Source organism: Suricata suricatta, chromosome 10 (genome assembly GCF_006229205.1).
Source record: "Suricata suricatta isolate VVHF042 chromosome 10, meerkat_22Aug2017_6uvM2_HiC, whole genome shotgun sequence".
Classification (NCBI taxonomy): domain Eukaryota; kingdom Metazoa; phylum Chordata; class Mammalia; order Carnivora; family Herpestidae; genus Suricata; species Suricata suricatta.
The window spans coordinates 42,517-58,838 of NC_043709.1; the positions used below are offsets into that span (position 1 = coordinate 42,517).

At 44.8% G+C, this 16,322-nt stretch overlaps 1 protein-coding gene across 9 annotated transcripts in view; it reads left to right on the plus strand.

The window, feature by feature from the left end:
* RABL2B (RAB, member of RAS oncogene family like 2B) overlaps window positions 1–7,212 on the plus strand; it is a 30,588-nt gene extending 23,376 nt beyond the window's left edge. For 6 of the 9 annotated variants that reach the window (XM_029954540.1, XM_029954535.1, XM_029954536.1 and 3 more), the window contains exons 4-10: window positions 20–49; window positions 1,124–1,203; window positions 1,878–1,957; window positions 5,056–5,167; window positions 5,501–5,598; window positions 5,942–6,025; window positions 6,197–7,212. In XM_029954540.1, coding sequence (XP_029810400.1) covers window positions 20–49; window positions 1,124–1,203; window positions 1,878–1,957; window positions 5,056–5,167; window positions 5,501–5,598; window positions 5,942–6,025; window positions 6,197–6,277 — 565 coding nt within the window. In that variant the 3' untranslated portion in view covers window positions 6,278–7,212. Of the gene's footprint in view, window positions 1–19; window positions 62–1,123; window positions 1,204–1,877; window positions 1,958–5,055; window positions 5,168–5,500; window positions 5,599–5,941; window positions 6,026–6,196 lie in introns of those variants that run through there. The other 3 variants (XM_029954541.1, XM_029954542.1, XM_029954543.1) reach the window with 3 other exon arrangements.
* The last annotated feature ends 9,110 nt before the right edge of the window (window positions 7,213–16,322 follow it).

Consider the following 16,322-nt stretch of genomic DNA (forward strand, 5'->3'; position numbering starts at 1 on the left):
TTGCACGCTGTCCTTACAGACTTATGGAGAGGTTTCTCATGGATGGATTGTATCCTTCAAGGTTTGAAGTGCTCCTTGTTCCTGTGACCCTTGCCCCGCTCATGCCTACTCAACCTCACTGTTCACCCCTTTGCTTCAGGGAGGAGGGCTAGGTGAGTGAAAGCACAGGCTTCCTTCCTGACTATTCTCACCAACATCCTATTTGCATTTGCTTTACATCAGGAAGAGAGTAGAATCGCTAGCAGCACATCGTCAGATGCCTAGATTCAAACCCCACCTCCTCCTCCTTAGTAGCTCTGGCCTTGAGCAAGTCACTTAACCTCTCTGACCTCAAAGCTTAGATGAAAACTTTAAAAGTATCTGGTATGAATGAACTTTGTAAAACAGGAGAGGCTGCTTCCTCCCATGGATTGCCACGAGGTCTAGGTTTGGAGTGAGGCACTCCCTGGAGACTGAGGTGGTTTTAAAAGTTTCTTGGGTCAATCTGCTAAGAACCATGGCAGAAAAGAGTGTCCTGCTTCCTGCCCTGGACCTTGACCCCCAAGGTGGAGCCTGAGTATATCTTGCTTCACCTTCTACCAAGTGCTTCTTTGCAGCTGCCCACCTGCATCATCCCACCTTTGCTGATTAAACCACCCCACATCTTGCAGCTCCAGGAAGTAGGATTCCCCAGGCTTTTTGTTGGAGTTTCATGTACAGGCAATTCGCAAACAGCTTGTCAGCTGTCTAGCTTGTGGAGGCGTTTTCCCTGGAATGGTCATGTTGCTGCCTAAGCCTGGGTTTCCTCTCCGGCCTGCAAGAGCCCCATCCGTAAAGAGGCTGAGGCGCCCACGATTGCATTTTCTGACTACATGATGCTGTTTATGATGGCTTCCCTGTAAAATTCCATCCCATGCTGCCCGTGATACTAGACGCCTCCCCGCCTCTCCTGCCCTTTGCCTTTCCATGGAGTTTGTACCAGTGATACTTGAAGCTGATCCTCTGTCTGCAACATTCATTCAATTTAAAATCTGAAGAATTCCAAAAAGAAAAGGGGAGGCCAGTTCCATCACACCAGTGCCTGCCCCCAAGCACCTTCCTTGCCTTCCATTTTGTTCGTCTCTGGTCCTTAACCTGAATGCAGTCAGCCACAGCAGCTGTCCACGTACGCCCTGACCCTGTACAAGCACAAGGCCACAGTGGACGGCAGGACTGTCCTTGTGGGTGAGCAGCGCAAAGCCAGCCATAGGCTCTCAAGGGCAAAGGAAGGGGAGGAGATAGAAGTCCACGGGAGAGAGTCCCCCAGAAGAGACTAGGGGTGGTAGGGAAGACCCTGAGAGGAGCCCAGGGAGGGTGGGAGGAGGCACGCAAGGCTTCAGTTCCAGCTCTGACCTGGTGTTCTAATTTAACCAACATAAAGTAATAACAGCTGTGGTCTGAATATTCTCTCTCACAAAAGGTTTTGATGTTCTGTGGGGCCACAGCCTTCTGCTCGGTTAGGCCACGCACCCTGACTGACTGTCTGCCATCTGTGGTCAACACACGTGGAAAGTCGGCCTAGTTCTGACCTCAGAGGGTCTTGCATCTTGTGGGTGGGGGAACAGGACGCCTGCCTTCTCCCTTCTGGGACTTCCTGTCGGCACTCTCCTTCCGCCTGGCCGGCCATGTGTCTCCTTCTCAGCCACCCCCATGCACACAGGCACACACACCTCCCACGGCACACCCAGGTGCGCTGTGTCCTGATGACGCACACATGCGGGCTGTGTGGCCTCCGTTCTCCCTGCCCTCCCCGCATGTTCTGTTTCTGCACACAGAGATCTGCACAGACATGTTCGGTGTGTCCAGGTCTCTCTGCCCTCCAGCCCCAAGAGGCAGTCAGAGCTGTGTTCATGTTGCAGACTTTTGGGACACGGCAGGCCAGGAGCGGTTCCAGAGCATGCACGCCTCCTACTACCACAAGGCCCACGCCTGCATCATGGTATGGGACCAGCTGGGCAGTGGACAAGCTGCCCCTCCGGACAGGCTTGAGGGGTGGCCCAGTCGTGCTGAGCCCTCCTCACCGAGGCCGGGTGCTGGGGGAGAGGGGGACGGGGCAACCTGGGGAGGTTTCAAGCTACATGTGCTTCCAGAGGTTCTGAGTGAGAACAGGCCAGGTGAGCTTCTCTTCAAGCGGGGCTGGATGAGGAGCCCGATCCAGGGGGAGGAACACACCCAGGGCCTCAGCATCTAAGGCAAATACATCCCTTCCCTGATGGAGCCACCTACTCGGATAGACTCTCAAGGCCCCCTTGACTGTCAGCTGGTGCTGCTCCCAACCAGCCACTCTCCTCTGTGCTGCTTGGAACACAGGCTTCAGGGGCCCACCCATGGCCACGGGATAAAAAGTACCGTAAGACCTGAGGGAGGGCTAGGGAAGCACAGGAGAGCTGTGCAAGCCTGTGTCCCTAGGGCCTCCTGCCCAGAGCCCTGGCTCCGTTCACGGGTTCCACTGTTCCTTAACACAAAATCCCTTGAGATTTTCCAAATTGTAATACTAGTTAGTACCTATAAGGGGAGAAAACGAGAAGGTCCCTCGAAAGGCAGATGGGGGCAGTGCAGGCCAGCAGTCTCACCTGGAAGCTCATGTAGTCAGTATCTCCAACTGGAGAATTGAGAAGATAGGACCCAACCAATTGTTTTGATTCTGCTCTGGCATTTGGAGCTTTGAGCTCACCTCCATTTTCTCTCTGGGATGCCTTCCTCTTGCTCTGACCCCTCTCCATTTGCTCCATTTGGGCCGTCTTCTGAAACCTGGGGGTGTCTGTCCTGCCAACATGCCTATAGGCCTGTATCTGCAGTGCCTGCTGCGCGGGGCCAGGCAGGTAGAAAGCATTCACCTGATGATGACCGCATGCGGATCTGCTAGTTCCGGAGGGCTCCACCCTCCACCTTGAACCACCTTGAAACCTTAATGGGGCTGCTCCTTGTCCCAGCCAGCTCCTCCTCCGCTCTCAAAACAAGGAAGCATAGCTCAGGGAACCAGACCTGGATGAAAGGTGACTGATGGTGATGATGAGAGGCAGCCTGATGTGAAGCAGATTCCAGAAGATTCATTACAAGTGTCCTTCAAATTCAAGACAGTGTGGTCATTTGTTGAAAGGGGGCCTTGGGGTACCATGGAAGAGCCTCCCAAGGGGCCCTTCAGCTGCCTCTGAGGTGTGGCAGCTGCTGACCCACACCCACTGCCATGTGGGGCAAGTCCCTGGCCCAATAAAGATACAGCTGAGGTCTATTTGATCCCAAGAAGGACTGGGTGGTTTACAAGTAAGAGCAGCCATTCCAGCAGGTTACAGGGTTGTCCAGATCCATCCGCTGTGTGCTGGGGCAGTTTGGGCCTTTGAGTCTATCCTGGAGGATGACCTTTGAGGAGTTCCTGCAAGAGGTTTGAGGGACCCCATCCCTGCAGCGGCAACTTGAAGTGTCTCAAGACTTCTGGCCTCCCCTGTCCTTGAAGCCAGTCTGCAGTATCCATGCTCATTGCTAATATTTTAAGACAGGTAAAAACTACAAATTGTAAACTGGTGATCAAATATCAAGCTACAAAATAATGAAAGATCATCTTTTCTATCTCCGGCTGCTGCAGTGAGAGGCACTGCCACCGTGTCCACCCACCTGCAATGGGCAGTCTGGAATTGCTCCAGCTTCCTGATCTAGAGGGACAGGCAGACACGCAGCACCAGCCCTGTGACTTGCAGCAGGGGTCAATGGCGATTCGTGGTGGTCATGAGGCGGAGATCTGGCCGGCAAACACCCACCACCTCTTAAGTGCGGCCTGCCACCAACAGCAACAATGCCTGGGTGACCCTCCGCAGCATCAGGCCCAAGATCTGCAAGAATAAGCACCACTGCCGTTCCCAGAGCCAGCACCGCTGGTGGGAAGGAGGCGCCTCCCACTCCAAAGCAGTAAAGATGCACCTGCCTCAAGATAATAATAATAATAATAATAGTAATAATGGATAAAAACCACTTAAAATTTTTTTTCTGTTTATTTATTTTTGAGAGACAGAGACAGCACGAGCAGGGGAGGGTCAGAGAGAGGGAGACACAGAATCTGAAGCAGGCTCCAGGCTCTGAGCTAGCTGTCCACACAGAGCTTGATTCGGGGCTCGAACCCACGAACCGTGAGATCATGACCAGAGCCGAAGCCGGATGCTTAACCGACTGAGCCACCCAGGTGCCCCTAAAAACCACTTTTAGAAAGTTTAAAATACAAAATGAACGAGAGGTTAAACAAAAATTTAAAATTAAAATTACATCAGTAGTAACTAAAGGGAAATTTTACAAGCATTTAAAATTATTACAAAGAAATTTTAAGACAACGTTTAAGCAATAAAGATAAGAATAGATTTTTTTAAAGCAAAAATTTACAAGTTGTAACAGACTATATTGATTAGTACAATGATACAACTTGGGTAAAATAGGTAAACAGGATTAGGTGACAAGATAACAAAAAAAGGAATAAATTTTTTAAAGATTTTTTAATTTTTTAATGTTTTATTTATTTTTGAGACAGAGAGAGACAGAGCATGAGCGGGGGAGGGGCAGAGAGAGAGGGAGACACAGAATCAGAAGCAGGCTCCAGGCTCTGAGCAGTCAGCACAGAGCGCGACACGGGGCTTGAACTCACAAACCGTGAGATCATGACCTGAGCCGAAGTTGGAGGCTTAACCGGCTGAGCCACCCAGGCGCCCCTTATTTTTATTTTTAAAGAGTGCAGGAGAGAGGGGCAGACAGAATTATAAGCAGGCACCACACTTAGCACAGAGCCCAATAAAGGGCTTAATCCCATGACCCTGGGAGCACGAGCTGAGCTGAAATCAAGAATCGGACACTCAACCAACTGAGTCACCCAAGTGCCCCTAGAATAAACATTTTAAAATTCACTTTGGGATCTGAGTTTCTGGGGGCTTCCCTTAGAGGAGCAGGCACAAGTGCACCTTTGTTCCACAGGGCCACTTGCCTGTGTGTGTGTGTCACATGTGGGTGGTATGCAGACACTGACACACCTGATCTCTCGTCCTTGCTCTGTTCTTGCAGGTGTTCGATGTGCAGAGGAAAGTCACCTACAAGAACCTGAGCACCTGGTACACAGAGCTTCGGGAGTTCAGGCCAGAGATTCCGTGCATCGTGGTGGCCAATAAAATTGATGGTGGGGCCATCCCTGTATCTGGGTGTCAGCATTCCGTGGGGGACACGCCACCACACATTTCCTCCTCTATTCCTGGGGTAGTGAACCTTCAGTGATGTGTCCTCCTTCCCTTGTTTGCTTGCCATCAATCTCTTGCCAGTAAAAATACCAACTGAGCCAATCTTCCCTCTTCCCAAGACACAAATCCATGTTAAATGAACTCTTTCTAGGACATGTCCCCTGATTGCCCCTGCCTGTCTCACTTTCCAGAATGGGGGCCTCCAGTGACTTGTCCTGCAAAACCCTCGTCCTGTCCCTTGATGGACAGGCCGATGTTTTACCTTCTCTCTACAGCAGACATAAAGATGACCCAGAAGAGCTTCAATTTTGCCAGGAAATTCTCCCTTCCCCTGTACTTTGTCTCAGCTGCTGATGGAACCAATGTCGTGAAGGTAATGGCGGACTGCAGAGGTCGTCTGGGAAGGTCAGGGGAGGCCACGTGGTGAAGGGACCAGGGAAGCTGCGAAGAGAAGGGCTGGCCACAGGAACGGTGGGGGGACAGGTGGTGGCAGGGCCGTGGGCGGGCGATCCAGAGCATTAAGCTAGGAAGGGGCCGTTGTACTAACAGTAAGGGAGGTCGTGGGCTGGGCTTGGTGAGAAAAGTCCATTGATGGGGACAGGGTGAATTGAGGGGTGACCTTGCTGACTGTAGGGGTGGAGTATTGTATGGACGGGGACAGGGGACTGACACCCACTGCCATGTCTTGCTTCCCGCCACCTCTCCCTCACCCCCAGCTCTTCAATGATGCAATTCGGTTAGCTGTGTCTTACAAACACAACACCCAGGACTTCATGGACGAGGTTTTGCAGGAGCTCGAGGTGGGTCAGGCCAGAGTGCGGGGCAGGATAAAGAAACCGGTTTCTCAGACGGACGCGAACGTAACCCAGCCTTTGCAGGCAGCACTTGCCCATCATGCACGCACCCCTAGAATCCTCAGAGCTGCGATGGGCACGTGCAGGGCCAGACCTCACCTGCAACCTTGTTCACAGAACTTTGATTTGGAGCAGAAGGACGACGATGTGCCGGACCAAGTGCAGTGTGGCAGCCTTGAGAGCCTCTCCCCTTCCTGAGTCAGAGAAGGAAGCCTCTCCTCGTGGACTTGGGGGGTTGGGGGGTCTTCCAGAATAGCCTCCCCTCAGCAACCCTCCAGCTCTGAACTGAAAAACTCTTGCAGGCCATCCCCTCTCTACCTCCTGCAAGCCCACCCGTTCCATTTCCCTCCCCCACCCCCCATGGCCCATGATACCTGCCCTTCCACAGTTGACCCCCCCCACTCCCGTACTCAGGGACAGGGATGGGGTCTGCACCGGCACACACCCTCGACAGGTGTGAGAGGTCCACAGCAGAGCCTGGCGCAGAATTAGAGATTAGTACCCTAAGCCTCCCCAGGTTGTGTGAGGGCAGTGAAGAGCTTCAGGGAACATGCTTTGTGTATCTCTCAAATAAAAGGAAATTGAGGTGTGTTTTCTCTCCCAGAACTGACCTCAGGGCCTATTCATTGCGTTTCCACCAAGGGAATTATTTCTAATCCCTGACCACCCTATTCCCACCTCTATGGGCTTGGGGGCCTCCATTCGTTTTCTTCTTTGGTCCCCCAACCAACTTTTTTAAGAAATGGTTTTGAGCAGACAGCTGTTCATCCTACAGGTTTCTCAGGGTACCTGGGTACCACCGGCACACTGGGTAAACTGTGGCCCAGATCACAGGACAGGTTGGCCATTAAAGCCAAGGGAAATAGGCAACAAGTCTAACCACACTTAGCAATACCACGGCACACCCATTTGGATTAGAAGCGCTTCCCTTAGCCCTGTTTCAGCTTATGAGGCTTCCCTCCCCCCTCCTTTTTTAAGGACTATTTGGGCACTGCTTTGTGGGGAAGGGAGAAGGGCCACCCTGCTGCCTTTCTCACTTATCTCCTGGACTTGAGGATCACTAGTGTGTATGATCGTCCTGTGCATCATTTCCATTGTTTTCATTTTTATAGTAAAGCTTGACTTAACACGAACATTTTGTGTATGTGCATGCTTGTGGGTCTGGATTTCACTGAGCAAAACCCCACAGAAAGAATTTGTGACCATCAGCCAGATTAAGAGAGAGGTTTTGCCTTGACCGCCCATGTGAGGGCGGCCCTGGTCCGCTTTGCTGACCATTTCAATGGAATTTAGCATTTTAAAAAGAACGAGTATGTATCTGGGAAGAACAAGAAACAAGAACAAACCTTATTTGCCTTTCAGTTACTAATTCTTATAATTTCAACTGAAAAGATTTAACTTGACCTGGGATTTGGGGGAATGTGTTACCCTGGTGAGGTGGGCTTTTAAAAATGACAAAAACAAAACAAAAAAACTTTTGGTGTTGTAAATGACTACTAAGTATCTTTTTAACATAATGGCATTCTTGAGATATCGCTCAAATACCATAAAATCCCCCATCAGTATTGGTTTTACATAACTATTTGGAGTCGGGCTCGGAAGTGAGAGGGGAGCAGGAGAGGAGGAGAGGGCAGAGGCCGGCTTCAGTCTCCCCTGCCTTGGGCCAGCTCTGGAGGGCTAACTGCCCCCTCAGAGCTGGTCCCACCAGCAAGCTTTCTGTGGCAGTCAGCCAATGTGGGATGGGTGTGTGTGTGTGTGTGTGTGTGTGTGCACGCGTGTGTGCGCAGGTGATGGCCCCTAGTCTCTAAGGCACAGTGGCCCCTGATGTGAGTCAGCGAGGGCAGTTCTCTGGAGAAAAGGGCAGGTTTATCCATCAACGCTTAAAACAGCCAGGGGAGGAGTGCTCAGGCAGGGCGCCAGCAGCACCCATGGCCACCCACCTTCACATGTTCAGATCCACCTGCTGCTTAAAGTTCATTCCATCCTGACTAATACAGGGAACACCACCCCTGGATCTTTTTTAAAATAATTTATTGAGGTGAAACTTATATAACAAAATGAACCATTTTAAAGTAAACGACGCCATCCCATTTAGCACAATTACAATGCGGTGCAACTATCACCCCTTCTGATTCTAAAATATTTCCACCACTCGAAAGTAAAACCCCTTGCTCATCAAGCATTTTCTCCCCCAACCCTGTCCCTCCAGCCCCTAGCAAATTCTAAGCTGTATCCTGAGTATTTCCTATAAATGGAATTATATACTGTGATCTTTTGTAAGTAGTGCTGCCATAAACATGCTTGTACACAGACTCCTGTGCGCACCAGGCTTCTGCTGTCACAAAGTGCCACTGCCCGGAAGGCCTATAGCAGGTGATTCTCACGGTTCTGCAGCTGGGAACTCTTAAGGGCGCCAGCAGGGTTGTTTCCGTTCTGAAACCTCATTTCTTGGCTTGTAGGCAGCTGCGGTCTCACTGTGTGCACACAGGACCTCTTCTTTGTGTTCAGAGAGGTATCTTTCTCTTCCCCTTCTTAAAAGACCGTACTTCCTTCCTTCGACATCCAGAGTGGGCCCCACCCTATGACCTCATTTAACATGAGTAGTTCCCTAAATACCTTGACTCCAAATCCAGTCACGTTGAGGGTTAGGGCTTCAACATATGAATTCTTGGGGGACATAATTCAGACCATGGTACAGGATATAATCAGGAGTGGCATTACAGGATCATATGGTAATTACACATTTAAGCGTTTGAGGAACTCCCAATCTTTTACAAAGTGGAACCATTTTACAGTCCTGCAAGCAATGGACAAGGGTTCCAATTTCCCTGCATCCTAGCTAGGACTTGTTAGTTTCCATTTTTAAATCGAGCCTTTCTAGTTGTTTTACAGTGGTACCTCATTGTGGTTTTGATTTGCATTTCGCTAATGACATGATGTTGAGCATCTCTTCATATACTTGTTAGCCATTTGTAATTTTCTTTGGAGAGATATCCATTCAAGTACTTTGCCTATTTTTAAATTGGGTTTTCTTTTTGTTGTTGAGTTACAAGAGGTCTTTATATATTCTATAAGTTGTCATCAGATTTATGATTTATAATTCCCATTCTATAGATTGTCTTTACACTTCCTTGATATCTTTGATGCATGAAAGCCTTTAATTTCTATGAAGTCCAATTTTTTTTCTTTTGTGTCTCACTTATCTAAGAATCCATTGCCAAATCCAAAGTCATGAAAGCTTAACCTTTATGTTCTCTTCCAAGAGTTTTATGGTTCTACTTCTTATATTTAGGCCATTGATCCATTTTGAGTTAATTTTTGTATATGGTGTGAGGTAGGGGTCCAACTTCATACCTGTGCATGCAGACGTCCAGTTGTCCTGGCACCATTTGTTGCAAAGACTATTCCTTTTTTTTTTTTTTTTAATTTCTACACCCAACATGGAGCTCAAACTTACAACCCCAAGATTAAGAGTTACACACTCCATCAGCTGAGTTAGCCAGGCACCTCTGCAAAGACTGTTCATTTTGAATGTTTTTGCCACGTTTGTCAAAAATCAATTGGTCATGGTTATATGAATTTATTTCTGGATTCTCTATTCTGTTGAACTAGATGTGTATTCTTATGCTAATACACACTGTTGTAATTACCATAACTTCATAGAACAGTTTTGAACTCGGGAAGTGTGAATCCTTCAACTTTATTCTTTTTAAAGATTGCTGTAACATCTTAACAATATTAAGTCTTCCAATCCACGAATATGGGATCTCTTTCCAATTATTTAGGTCTCTAATTTCTTTCAGCAGTGTTTGTAGTTCTCATGTAAAAATCTTTCACTTTTTGTTTACATTTGTTTCCAGATATTCTGTGGAAGCTTTTCCTTTTTTTTTTTAATTTTTTATATGTAGTTTATTTTTTAAATACAGCACAAGTCGGGGAGGGGCAGAGAGAGAGAGGGAGACACAGAATCTGAAACAGGCTCCAGGCTCTGAGCTGTCAGCACAGAACCTGATGCAGGGGTCGAACCCATGAGATCATGACCTGAGTTGAAGTCGGACACGTAACCAACTGAGCCACCCAGGTGCCCCTATTGTTTCCTTTTTTGATTGTTGCTGGTTATAGAAACACAGATCATTTATGTGTGTTGATCTTGTACCCTGAAACCTTGCTGAATTATTTTATTAACTCTAGTACTTTCCTGTGGATACTTGTACATTTTCTGTAAATAGGATCATATATGCATACTGAAGAAGTTTTATTTATTCCTTTATAATTTGGAAGCCTTCTGTTTCCTTTTCTTGACCAAGTGCTCTGACTAGAACTTCCAGTATCAAAGTGACGAAAGCAGGCGTCTTTGCCTCATTCTTCATCTCAGGGGGAAGGTTTTCAGGTTTTCACTGTTGAGTATGATGTTAGCCATGGGTTTTTTCATATGACCTTCATCACATCGTAGAAGTTCCCACATGTTCCTAATTTTCTGAGCGTGTTTATTATTAAAGACTTTTGAAATTTGGCAAATGCTTTTCCTATATCAGTTGAGATAACTGTGTGGTTTATCCACTTCATTCTATCACTGTCGTTTATTACATTGATTGAGTTTTATATATTGTACAGCCCTTGCATTCCTGTGATAAAACCACTTGTTGATGGCATATAATCCTTTTAATATGATATTGAATATGCTAGTATTTTGCAAAAAGGTTTTTGCATCTATATTCATAAGGGATTTTAGGGATATTTGGTGGTAATTTTCTTTGTAATGTAGCTTCAGTTTAAAAATAATGCTACCCTCTTAGAATGAGTTGGGAAATGGCTGCTCTTCTATTTTTTGGAATAGTTTGGGAAGGATGGGCATTAATTCTTCTTTAAAGATTTTTTTTTAATTTTTTAAATGTTTTATTTATTTTTGAGACAGAGAGAGACAGAGCATGAGAGGGGGAGGGGCAGAGAGAGAAGGAGACACAGAACCAGAAGCAGGCTCCAGGCTCTGAGCTAGCTGTCAGCACAGAGCCTGACGTGGGGCTCGAACCCACGAACATGAGATCTGACCTGAGCCGAAGCCGGAGGCTTAACCGACTGAGCCACCCAGGTGCCCCTAATTCTTCTTTAAATATTTGGTACAGTTCACCAGTGAAAGCATCTGGTTCTGAACTTGTCTTTCCTGGAAGGCCCCCCCACCCCCACCCCACCCCCTGCCTTTTCCAAAACTGATGCAGTCATTGCTATTTATAGGTCTATTCAAACTTTCCATTTTTTCTATTTCTTATTGAATCAGTTTGATAATTTATATTTTTCTAAAAAGCAATTTCTTTATTTTGTCTGGGTTACATAATTTGGGAGATGTACTTATTTCTAGATTTTATAATTTTTTATTTCTGTAAAATCAGTCTTAATGGTACAGCTCTCATTTTTTTATTTTAGTTATTTTCACCTTTTCTCATTTTTCTTTGTCATAATAGCTAAAAGTTTGTCAATTTTGTTGATCTATTCAAAGAACCAACTTCTGGTGTAATTACTCCTATTTTTTCCTTTCTTTCTTCCTTCCTTCCTTTCTTTCTTTCTTCCTTTCTTTTTTTAATGCTTACTTATTTTGAGAGACAGTGAAGGAAGGAAAGGGTCAGAGAGAGGGAGGGAGAGAATCCAAAGCAGGCTCAGCATGGAGCCTGACTCAGGGCTTGATCTCATGAACCCTGAGATCATGATCTGAGCTGAAATCACGCGTCAGTCACTTAACTGACTGAGCCACCTGGCTGCTCCTCTATTGTTTCTCTGTTCTCTATATTTCTTCTGCTAGCTTTGGCTCAGTTTGCTCTTCTTTTTCCACTCTTTAAAAATGTAAAGTTAGGTTACTAATTTGAGATCTTTCTTCTTTTTTAACGTTTATTGCTATAAATTTCCGTCTGAGCACCACCTTGGCTGCATGCCACAAGTTTTTGTATGTTGTGTTTTCATTTTCATGTTTCTAAGTATCTTCTGTATTCCCTGCTATGTACTCTTTGATCTATTATTTGTTTAAGAGCATTTCTTTAATTTCCACATATTTGTGAGTTTCCCAGTTTTTCTTTTATTGTTGATTTCTACTTCACCCACTGTAGTTAGAGAGACTCCTTTGTATAATTTCATTCCTTTTAAATTTATTGAGAATTGTTTGTGGCCTAAAACATGATCTGTCCTAAGGAATGCACCATGTGGATTTGAGAAAAATATGTATTCTGTTGCTGGGGTAGAATGTGCTATATATGTCTGTTATGTATAGTTGATGAGCAGTATCGTTAAAGTCCTGCATGTCCTTATAGACTTCCTGTAAACATGTTCTGTACACTATTGACACTGTTTGTTTTTCCCTTTAATTATGTTAATGTTTGCCCCATTATTTGGGGGCTCTGTTATTTAGTGCATATATGTATATATGTTTTTTAGAGTATCTGTATTTATCTTTTATCTTTCTAATTATCTTCTTGATGAAATGACCCTTTTTTAAATATCTAATGCCTTCTTTGTCTCTTACAACAGTTTCAACTATTTGGACGTATAAGTCATTTTGTCTGATATTGACATGGCCTCACCGACTCTCCACCACTTACTAGTTGCATGGACTATCTTTTCACTTTAAACCAATTTGTGTCACTGGGTCTAAAGTGAAGCTCCCATAGACAGCATATAGCCAGATCTTGTCTTTTAAGCTAGTCGGCCATTCTCTGCCTTTAATTGAAGAGATCAGTTCCTTTACGTTAGAAGTAATTGCTATAAGGAAAGACTGACTTCATGCATTTCCTGTTTGTTTTATGTATGTCTTAGACTCTCTTTCATGTAGTCAAGATTTATTTCAAGCCTTGAAAACATTTGGACTAATCAAAGTGGTACTACTGTAATTTCTTATAATACTTTAATACTTTACATGGAAATTTTCAAACATAGGGACAATGACCTATAATGACCTAACCCTTAAAAACACATCGTAAGAGTCACGGAAGGTGACACCAAAATAAAACCGCAAAGAACTCAGGTACTTAATGAGGACATAATCAGCAGCAAGCTATTCAGATAAACCAAAAACAAATTTGTCTGTACACTTTTCATGTTTATTTTTAATCTTCACCTCATAAAGCCACTGACAGTGAGGCATCTTTCAAATACAGGATTTCTGATGAGTCATGCTAAGCGAAATAAGTCAGGCAGAGAAGGACAGATACCATATGTTGTAACTTATAGGTCTAATAGGAGAAACCTAACAGGTGACCATGGGAATGGGAAAGAGGAGGAAAGAGTTGGGGAGAGGGAGTGAGGCAAACCATGAGAGACTTTTGAATGCTGAGAACAAACTGATGGCTGAAGAGGATGGGGGTGATGGGGTGGGGGTGATGGTCATGGAGATGGGGCACTTGTGGGTTAAAGCACTGGGTGTCATATGGAAACCCACTTGGTAATAAACTATTAATTAAAAAATTTTTCTTAGGGGCACCTGCGCGGCTCAGTCGGATAAGCGCCCGACTTCAACCCAGGTCATGATCTCACAGTTTGTGGGTTCGAGCCCTGCGTCAGGCTCTGTGCAGACAGCTCAGAGCCTCGAACCTGTTTCAGAGTCTATGTCTCCCTCTCTCTCTGGCCCTCCCCCACTCATGCTCTGTCTCTCTGTATCAATAATAAATATAAAAAATTTTTAACATTCATTTTTGAGAGACAGAGAGAGACAGAGCATGAACAAGTGAGGGGCAGAGAGACAGGGAGCCACAGAATCTGATGCAGGCTCCAGGCTTCGAGCTGTCAGCCCACAGCGGGGCTCAAACCTGCAGACTGCGAGATCATGACCTGAGCTGAAGTCGGAGGATTAACTGACTGAGCCACGCATGCACCCCTCTGAATATTTTAACAAAGAAGAAATGAAACATCCACAAACTACTCTGTTTACCACAAATTCCTACACCAAGAAGGAAAGCACAATCCAGTTGCATTTATCCATGTTCCTCCACTTCTCCAGCATCAGCTTGAGATATTTTCCTACATGCTTTGTAAATATCTTTATTGCAATCAGCTCATTACTTTATGCAAATTGGGGAAACTGATTTATAATGTCATCTTTAAAGTTATCTTCTGTCTGGTCCTTCCCTCCAACACACTCACCAGATCTGTCACTGAGGTGAACACTGATGCAGTCAGCTGTTCTAGGAGCCCAAAGCAATCTGTGATCTTAGCTTCCTAAATATGCAATGATCTCCAATTTCTACACATGTAAACAAAAAGACACAAGGAATCAAAAATCATATAGTCAAAGAAAAATGTATTAGTATGAAGATTATTTAATTATAACTTTATTGCGCCTTTCCTCCAAGATACAAGCTCTCTTTAAATGATCATTACATTACAGTGCACACACGGCTATAACACCTTAGACTTGCTGAGGACATATAATTACATTAAAATAAATAACCTTCTAAATATTTCAGAATTTAATTGGCTCTTAAATAGTTTTCTCAGGGGCAAAACAAGCATTCTGTGTTCTTTGAGAAACTGGATATATTGGTAAACTGCTGTGAATTCATTTAAACCTTGAAGAAACCTAACAACCGAAGGTGCTTCTCTAAAACCGCAATGCAGACATGCGTGGCTGCCATGTTAACACGGAGAAGAGTGACATAGTCAACAGGTTCAGTGTCCTGTAAATATAGTTGTAAAATGTCCTACAAGGGAAAAAAACCTGACACAGTCATTTAAAGGAAAGAATCCAAAAATAAAAGAAAGAAGAACCTAAGTCAAGAAAAATGTTGATGAACAAAAATATGTACTCTGACAAAAGAATGAGAAGTGTTACCAACACAAAAATGAGACCTATAGAACAAAAACACTCATTTTACTTTGTCTTAAAAATGAACAAAAAAGGGGTGTCTGGGTGGTTCAGTCGGTTAAACATCCAACTTCCGCTCAGGTTGTCATCCCCGCAGTTCGTCGGTTTGAGCCCCATATCGGGCTCTGGGCTGATAGCTGTTTCAGATTCTGGGTCCCTCTTTCTCTGCCCCTCCCCCACTCACACTCTGCGTCTCTGTCTCTCTCTCAAAAAAAAAATTTTTTTTTTAATTTTTAATGAACAAAAAAATAAAAGTAAAAGAAGAGACCCCTGGGTGGCTCAGTCAGTTAAGCATCTGACTCTTGATTTCAGCTTAGGTCATGATCCCAGGGTTGTGGGTTCAAGCCCCACATCAGCCTCTGTGCTGAGCATGGAGCCTGCTTAAGATTCTCTCTCTCTCTCCCTCCACCCCTCTCCCCTGCTTGCTCTCTCTCTCTCTCTCAAATAATTAAAAAAAACGTTTAAAAATGACCATGGAATAAGGAAGGAATCTAGATTATTTAGAATTGAGATAGATCTATACCAAAATAGAATATGACAATGATTTGTCCTCATGAAAGAAATAAATAAAATGAAATATCACATGTCTTTATGTTAATAATGAAACATATTAATGCAAAATACATAAAAAATACAAAGTCTGGGGCACCTGGGTGGCTCAGTTGGTTAAGAGTCCAACTTCAGCTCAGGTCATGATCTCACAGTTTGTAAGTTTGAGCCTCACGTCAGGCTCCCTGCTGTCAGCACAGAGCCCACTTTGGATCCTTTGTCCCTTTCTGTCTCTCTCTGCCCCTCCCTCACACATTCTCTCTCTCTCTTGCTCTCACTCTCTCTCAAAAATAAACATTAAAAAACATAAGGTCTGAGTTGTTAATTTTAGTCATTCTGACAGGTGGGAGGATGTATCTCACTGTGGCTTTAATTTGTATTTCCATTATGATGAGTGACGTTGAGCATCTTTTCTTGTGTCTGTTAGCCATCTGGATGTCTTCTTTGGAAAAGTGTCTATTCATGTCTTCTGCCCATTTCTTCACTGGATTATTTGTTTTTTCGTTGTTGAGTTTGGTAAGTTATTTATAGATTTTGGATACTAACCCTTTATCTAATATGTCATTTGCACAGAAGCTTTTTATCTTGATGAGGTACCAATAATTCATTCTTGCTTTCATTTCCCTTGCCTCTTGAGGCATGTCCAATAAGAAGTTGCTGCAGCTGAGGCCAAAAAGGTTGCTGCCTATTTTTCTCCTGTAGGATTTGATGGTTTCCTGTCTCACATATACATCTTTTCATCCACTTTGATTTATGTTTATAGCAGCACTATCAACAATAGCCAAATTATGGAAAAAGCCCAAATGCCCATGAATGGATGAATGGACAAAGAAGATGTGGTGTGTATACACA